This window comes from Morone saxatilis, unplaced genomic scaffold (genome assembly GCF_004916995.1).
Source record: "Morone saxatilis isolate NCDOM2014 unplaced genomic scaffold, NCSU_SB_2.0 Contig2, whole genome shotgun sequence".
Lineage (NCBI taxonomy): Eukaryota > Metazoa > Chordata > Actinopteri > Moronidae > Morone > Morone saxatilis.
Window position 1 is genome coordinate 6017837 of NW_023339762.1, and position 8194 is coordinate 6026030.

The 8194-nt window shown below is 38.7% G+C and overlaps 2 protein-coding genes across 4 annotated transcripts in view; one reads left to right on the plus strand and one right to left on the minus strand.

Annotated features, from left to right (window-relative positions):
• The window catches only part of cdhr5b (cadherin-related family member 5b), a 12668-nt gene extending 8426 nt beyond the window's left edge, over positions 1-4242 (plus strand). For 2 of the 3 annotated variants that reach the window (XM_035664411.1, XM_035664412.1), the window contains exons 13-15: positions 743-982; positions 1655-1824; positions 2428-4242. In XM_035664411.1, the coding sequence (XP_035520304.1) occupies positions 743-982; positions 1655-1824; positions 2428-2991 (974 nt within the window). In that variant the 3' untranslated portion in view covers positions 2992-4242. The remainder of the gene's footprint in view (positions 1-742; positions 983-1654; positions 1825-2427) is intronic. The other variant, XM_035664413.1, reaches the window with a different exon arrangement.
• A 1490-nt stretch (positions 4243-5732) lies between these two features.
• gramd4b (GRAM domain containing 4b) overlaps positions 5733-8194 on the minus strand; it is a 15981-nt gene continuing 13519 nt past the window's right edge. Inside the window, exon 19 of the mRNA XM_035664693.1 lies at positions 5733-7647. Within this exon, the coding sequence (XP_035520586.1) occupies positions 7540-7647 (108 nt within the window). The 3' untranslated portion in view covers positions 5733-7539. The remainder of the gene's footprint in view (positions 7648-8194) is intronic.

An 8194-nucleotide genomic window follows, 5' to 3' on the forward strand; every position in this document is an offset into this window, starting at 1 on the left:
TTAACAAATATATCTTATTTAAATCCATGCTTACTAGAAAACATAGTAAGCATGGAGCTTTCATGCTATTTCACAGTGCCTCTCAAGTTAACACAGCTGACTGTGTACAATCAAACAGAACAGACAGTCAAGGCTACAATTGTTCTTTCCTCCTTTTGAGCAACATGTTTTCTGTGAGTCTCGCATTGTCTGTGTCATTTCACGTCGTATTCACCTCCGTGTGAAACGGAAAAATGACTCAAGCAAACTTCACACAAAACTTTAGCAGACTCTCCTTGCACTGGTTTCACCCAGGGATAGATGGTTCCCCAGTCTTTATTGTAGCTGCATTTCCTCTTCTTAGCCGTACGGGTTGTGCTTTCCTCCATTGGTTCTGACCTGATTTGCATTGTTTCTTGTTGGTGGGCGCGCCCTTAACCTGTGTCCGCGTCCCAGTTTGATTGACATGATCAAACATTTATGTCATCAAGTTCATTTCAGCAACGTCTTTCAACTTCGGCAAAAGATGTGTGCATACCCTGAAGCTGCACGATTCCACTTCATGAACGTGTACAGTAAGGACAAGAACATTTAAAGACTAAAGGGAACACATGCAGTTCCTGGATCATTGGCTCTTTGTAGCCAGTTTTTAAAAAACCCTCTGGCAGCCAGGCTCATGCAAATAAATCAAGGTGAAATTTCACTTTGCAACCAGTCTGAGGTTCAGAGAAAATAGGGACATAAAAGTGTGCTCTCCTCCCAGGTCTCACCACCACCGGTGTGCCTCTGAGCACTACAGACAGTATGAACACGACAACCATAGGGGAATCCACCACCAACAGCAAGACCACCGACGATACGGTGTCCACCATCAACCCCAGTACGCCCACTGACCCCAGCGTCTCAACTACCATCTCCAGTATGTCTACTGAAGGCATTGTTTCAACCACTTATCCCAGTCTGACCAGTGAAGGAAGTGTCAGTACAACTCATGCTCACACAGGTGGTTTTCTCTCAGTAGCTTCAGTCATATTAAATATTTTATATTACCTAAGTAAATCTTTCTTGAATTGTGAGGGGGCAACCGAGTTCTTGTAATATTAGTGATCATAGTGTGTTCAAGTGCGGCCTACTTTGATTAAAAAAAAAAAATTGTCTTTGACAATCAAAGCAACCAACCACAGAGCACTGCTTTGTCCTACAGTGACAGCAGTCATGTATGAGAAGGGGCTACCAAACTTAAATAGACCTACCTTAAACTACACATAGTGTCTAATTTAGCCACTGGGCGACTCACCGCATAAAATCTAAACTTCGTAAATCTGTTAGTATGATTTTGGTTACCTTCTAGACTGTTTGTATTAAACTAAACTGCCATTGAGCGTAAAATTCACAATCACATAAAGAATTCATCACACCAAGAAGTCTTTGCCCATAAGACCATGAGTCTAATCCTCTTTCTTTAGAAGGTTTAGTATTCATTCCAGAACCTATTTTCAGCCATTCTGCTGGGAAAAAACTCAATCACTTTAAGAGGGACATTGATCATGAGTAAATATGGTTATCTAGTATATCTATCCAGTCAGAATCCTTCATGTGTTACTCTTTAGATTCAACTCCTAGTTAGTTAGCTGTTTTTTGATGATACCTGTATTTAGTGACCTTGTACTTGCAGTGATCATTCCGTCCGGTGGCTATGGGCCGACGGACATGGCAGTGCTCGGTGCAGTCCTGGGTGTCCTGCTGTTCATTTGTCTGGTGGTCATCGGGGTGCTCATCTTTAACATTAGGAGGGGCAAAGCAGATTGGCGAAAAATCTACGAAACCAGCATGTTCCGAAGCTCTGTAAGTTCACATGGTTGTTAAAGGCAACTAAGGGCAAGTACACTAAGTGTAGAAACCTTTTCTAACCATCCAGACATATCTCTGCCCTGACGTACGATTATTGTACCTTTTACCACATCTAGCTTTTTGGAATCTGTCTGTCTGTCCAACACTTTTCACAGCTACCGGTTGAATTTCCATGAAATTTGCTGCGGGTATGAATGAGTCCTACTTCTGGTCATATAGCACAATATTCGATTTACATTTGAAAACAGCTTCAGAGTCACAAACCTCCAGAAAGGACTTTATCTATTCAGCCCAATAATATTTGGAAAGTCTAGAAGAGTTGTATGAACTATTTTCATGTGTGCAAGGAGCCAACAAAAAGTCAGCAGGCTTGTTCAGCGGAAGTCTTTAACACACCTGCTTTCATACCGCCATCTCTGAACACTGTATCCAGTTCTCCTTAGGAGGCTTTTACATTTGGGACCTGGACCCGGATCCAAATACACTTGACCCCAAAGTCCAGTTTGTTTGATTAGCCTTTAGGGGTCACCAGCAGGGCTTTAAACTGTTAATCTCTTTTTTAAATTGTCTTCTTCCCCTGAATGTGTCTTTCCACAGCTGGGTCAAGGTTCAGGGGGTCAGAAGGAGGGCATTCAGTACACCAATGAGGCCTTCCAGAAAGATGAAGATGGAGACAGCACTGGCTCCGGTGGTTTAGAGGGGGGAAGCGTAATGGCTGGTGGAGAGCCACGGAAAGCAGCAGGGAACTTCACGCCCTTTGAGGCTGTCATGACATCTTCAGTGCCGCTGCATGCCCTCTTGAATGACAACACCAGCCAGGCAGGCTCAGACAAGGCAGACAGTGAGAAGGAGGTGAAACCTATCCTGACCAAGGAGAGACGCATGGACGAGGGATACAAGTCAGTCTGGTTCAAGGAGGACATCGACCCTGATGCCAAGGAGGAAGTGGTCATCATTCCAGACAGCAGAGAGAGCGACAGCGAAGAGGAAGACCAGCAACAGCCATCCAGCAGCAAAGAGGAGGACGAAGACGACAACCCGCAGACAAAAACCCAGAAAGTCATCTTTAACGATGCAGATATGGACAGCGGACTCGGGGTGAAGATGGAGGATCCAGAAGGGGACTCAGATGGTGACGAAATGCTGACCGCTGATCTGTGAGAGACGCCAAAAGGAAAGACGAGGACACGGCGGGAACCACCCTTAATAAAATCTAATGATGATTTATCAGCAGTCAGTCCTGTAACACTCAGCCTTATCAGTCCATTACAGAACCAGTGACGCAGATCCAGGACTGAACACGCCTTATGGAAAGATAAAATAACATAAATTGTGAATCTGAATTTAATTTCTAAGCCTCGCCCTGTGTGTGAAGGTTTAGATTTTGAGTAAATTGAACCTTTTGCTACTTTTATTCTTTATGTAAATAATTCATGTAGAGTAACCTGATTATAGATATTATGTTCATGTATAACAGTAGTTTGAGGCTGCAGTGTAGTGGCAAAGGAGGAATGGAGACGAAACGTTTTTGTGGACCCCTAGTGGTCATTGCTAGTATTGCAGGGGGTCAGTGGAAGATTAAAAGTAAATATGTGTATTCACTGATTTATTCTAACAAAAAAAAAAAATCAGACATGTATTTTAAACTTACTTTTCATTATTAGATTACAAAAAACAAAACAAAAAAATCTTCAAGACACCAGCTGACACTAAGGTGGATTTATAGCTGTGTATTAGGCAGTATAGCTTCAGTATATATGATATGATATATATATGATATACCTTATAAAGATATAATATCAGGTAACAGCAGGAGGAATCAGCTATTTTAAAACAGGTTGTATCGCATCTACTTTGCAGGGCAACCAGTAAACATGGTTGGAAACTGGAAAGAGGAAAAGTCTGGGAAAATATCAAATTTACCTGAGTTACAGGTATTTTGGGTTAATTATTTACTGGTTGTGTTGGTTGTTTATTGCTGATGGGAATATTTGATGTCATCTAAACCTATAATTGCACAGAGAGAAACAGCAGGTGATAAAGACCGAAACATCTGTGGTTACTGTCTGTGATATAAAACCCTCCCTGCTGATAGTGAAGACTGTAAAACATTATGACTGAAACAAACTGAACTTCTATTCAGTAATCCACAGTAGTTATCAGAAATGTTTGTCAGCAGTTTCACTGAGAGAGTTAATGCTCATGTTGAACTTAAGAGCAGAAAACTGATGTAAATAAGTCTGTTGATGTTTGACTCTAACCAAAATTCATTTAAAAAATGTATATTAATAATAATAAACTTAAACTGAGGAATGATGTGGTTTAAAATTACTTTCCAACTTTTGTGATTTTTTAAACTCATCAAAAAACGATTAAGTAATGAGTGGTTGACCAAAGTTCGATATTAAATAAAAATGACTGTAAATACAAACTTACTGCTTATATTGAATATGTGGTTCATGCAGTCAGTCTCCTCATTGTATTATCAGAATATTTTGGTGTTTACACAAAAACAGAAGGCAAACTTTCCTTCTGAAACCACCAAGAATCCAATCTCCAGGTGGCGACACCAACTGGCCAACGCTGGCCGCACAGAAACAACAACAGGAGACTGCCAGTATTTTACATTTGATTTTTACTTGAATAAAAAAATGTACATCCCCTCTGAACAAAAGAAATCATTTTAGTTAAAAAAATTACACCTGTTTGTACAATGACACCATTTTATAAAACCATTAAATCCTAAAAGACACAACAGGTCGACAGAGAAATGTTCACAGCGTTAACGTAAACAGGAAAGAAACGAAACCTGAGGAATCACACAGACAAACTAAGGAAGATAAGGGGGTTTAAAACAGTCAAGAACTGCATAAAGCAAAGAGTCTGAAGGAGGCAAAATGGCGTTAACTGGCATCAATATTGCAAAAATTAAAACAGTTAAAACTTTTTTTTAATATGAAACAAAATTAAAAACTACAAAAGACAAAAGATTTGGCAGAAGAAAGCTTTGAGAGACCCAATCACACCAGTGAGAAGGATTAATGTGTTGAGACTTGAGGAGGAAATAAACTACTTCCTTTATGCTGGATGTTTCAAGTGCAGGTTAGAAAATTATTTACTCACTAAAAGACAGCGTCCTCCATTTTGGTCAGATTTATAACATTTTCCTTAAAATGGAGTGAATTTGACGTGAAATATAAGTAACACATGCTGGTGTGACAGCCATCAGACTTATAGTTAATACGTAGTTAATACACAGTTACAGACAGGTGGTGATCGGCAGGAACAGACACATTTAAAAATCTACATAACTGCACATTAGCTGGCTGCCAGAAGAGATGTCCTCATTATTCAGTTGTTAAGGACAAATAATAAGCATACATGTTTATGGATGTTAGGATGTCAAAGTAAAATCTAAAGTATATCGACGTACCTCAAAATTAAAACTTTTAAAATCCAAGCTCATTTAGACTAGATTGATAGCAATGTGATAGCACTAATCATTCATTTGAGAGCAACAATTAGTGGTTTGTGCAAAATAAAAAACTAAAACTTGTTTAGCTTTAGCCTGTTAGCTACGGTAAGAAAAAAAGCTGAAGTTAAACAGAAGATGAACAAAAAAAGGTCAACATTTCAGCCTTTTTAGCCTCTTAGCTTATAAGCCTAGCTGAAAGATAACAGAGCTGTGACAAAAACGTGCATATCAGGTTATTATGTTGTTTTCAATTGTTAACCTTAAGCCAATTAGTTTCAAGCTATGGGAGAAAAGCTACAGTTTAAACAAATATTTGACCTTAGCGTGTGGCTTTTTAAAGCTAAAGCATAATGTGAATAAACTATGATTAGACAAAACTTGACTATTACAGATTGTGTCTGTTTTGTTAGCTTTAGCTTCTTAGCTCGGGCAAAAAAAAAGGCTAAAAGTTAATTTTGTGGTTTACATTAAATGTTGCACAGAAGCTAGTTTTTGAACATTCATATAGGGTACAGTCTCTTACCACCACGTAAAAAACCACACACTAATATTAACAGACTGTAAGGCTTAGCTGCTAAGTACAATACAGAGTCATAATGACGATTTTCCCTGAAGACACTAATGTAAATTAATATGAGGTTTAAACATGTTTATCCGACAATAACACTGTAAAAACAACTGATTTAAATCCAAAAGAATATTTTTTTTCCTTCAAATGTAGGTGGAATATAATCAGAAAATCTGGTAGGCTAATCGTTTCAGCGCTGACAGGTTGTGCAGTAAACTTTCCCATCTAATACATTACCAGGACAGACAGGACGCAGCAGTAATGAGAGAGACAATGTGCAGCTTTTCTCGGTCTCGCATTATTCTAAACTGAATACTTTTGGGGGTTTCAGCCGTTCGCCAGGCAAAGCAAAATAACTGTTGTCATTATTTGTATTCTAGAAGAAATCGATTAATTGAGAAAATATCAGCAGACCAGCATTATTTGATTAATAATCACTGGTTGCAGCCGCACTTTAAAGTTCAGTTTGGCTGTGATTGTTGACTCAAGGGTTGCAAATTTCATTTTTGATGCTACCGCTAGAGGCTAAGTAAGTAATTTCCCCACAGGGATTATTAAAGTATTTCTGATTCTGATTCTGATTAATTTACAGAGGAAGACGCCCTGTTATTGTTTGATACAAGTGTCTTCCCGGATACTTTATCTGTTCTTTAATATTTTTGTCTCTTAGTGAACTTATTCACTACACCAACTGCAGACAGATATCCATCGCACTCAAATGTCAGAAAACTTAAAAATGTCCAGAATCCAAGTTGACATCTTGTTTTGTCCTGCTAACAGTGCACTTAGTTTACAATGATACATAAAACAGAGAAAAGCAGCACTGGAGAAGTAACAGCCAATGATGGGAGATTCTGATTAATAAGTTAATTAAATGATACATTGATTATCAAAGTAGTTGTTGATTAATTCTGTCTTAAACTTTCCGCTGTAATATATAATCAGTGTAACAGACCTCTGTGGTAGTAAGCTGAAATGACACAACCTGCAGCCAGTCACATGACACAGCTGACTGATGCTGCAGGTGGCAGTGTGTTGGTCCAGCCGATCAGTCTGAACAAACTGATCTATCACATTCTTCTTACATCGTAAACCACTGATTATCTCTGAGAACTAAACAACTGTAGCTTGAATAACATGTGTTTCTTAACAATTTCCCTGTAGATGTTTCACATTAAAAGCCTGCCAAGTATAGGAAAGATTGTGCCCTTGGAAGACTTTCATTGTGAAGCATCTGCCCAGGAAATGTTGAGCTCCACGGAGATTTGTAGGAATATTGTCTTTAGAAAAGGGACAAAAACAGTAACATTTTGTGCATGTAAACTGAGTCAATGAGAAGCCATAATTTAAATACCAGCAATTACCTGGAGAATATACAGTAAACTAACACTGTGACATAAACTGGCCTATTTTGAGGGAACTTTCTATAAAACTGTTTAAGAACAGTAATTAGTATTGGTTTGGCTGATTCTGACATAAAGTCAGTGATCTGTTGGAATCGGATAATGTTAATTACTGTATTCAGTGATTTAATGTCAGAAAATCATTTAGTTTTGATGACTAAGCAAGTATCCCTAATCACATGGAAGCAACTCAAACTAAAGTTCAGCAGCTGTGTGAAGAAGTCCGGTGTTTGTGTAAAGGCAGCCATTTTGTGAAGGTGTTACTATGTCTCTGGGTTGGTGGCTGTAGCAAAGCAATTGATCTTCATGTACTGAGTGTTGATGGCGTCGAAGGCCTCGTCTCTGTGGATCATGGCACCGAACACCATCGGCTGCAACAGAAACAGAGAAACACCCGATTGAGCCTCAACAGAGAGGAAGGCCTGTGAGTTTCTAGCTGCAGTAACCAAAGTCAGTGGTGGAAAGTATATGAAGTAAAGTATATTTACATAAGTGCTGTACTTAAGTACAATTTGTACTTTTTATTTATATATCACCTTTGTGACACAGAGATCCAAAGTGCTTTACAAACAACAAATATACAAAGTAAAGTATGTCTATGTTATGCAACTTTAGTACAAGTATTGTACTTTTGACTACTACACTACATTTATTTTACTACTTACAGTATTTGGCAAATTAAAGGCTCTGCACACCCACTCAGGCGTTTTCAACCTCTAGTCTCATGTAAGTTTAGTGGGAGTATGCTGGGAATTACATTATGTCACCAAAATCTATGTGTTAATAAGGATGATAACTGGGTAGGTTTGCCCCGGCCTAATAGGAGCAACAAAACCATTGGGGAAATTCTTCTTTTTACTTTTTTGTTTATTTTTACACACACGGGCTGAAATACATACTTCATGCACTTGTGGACAT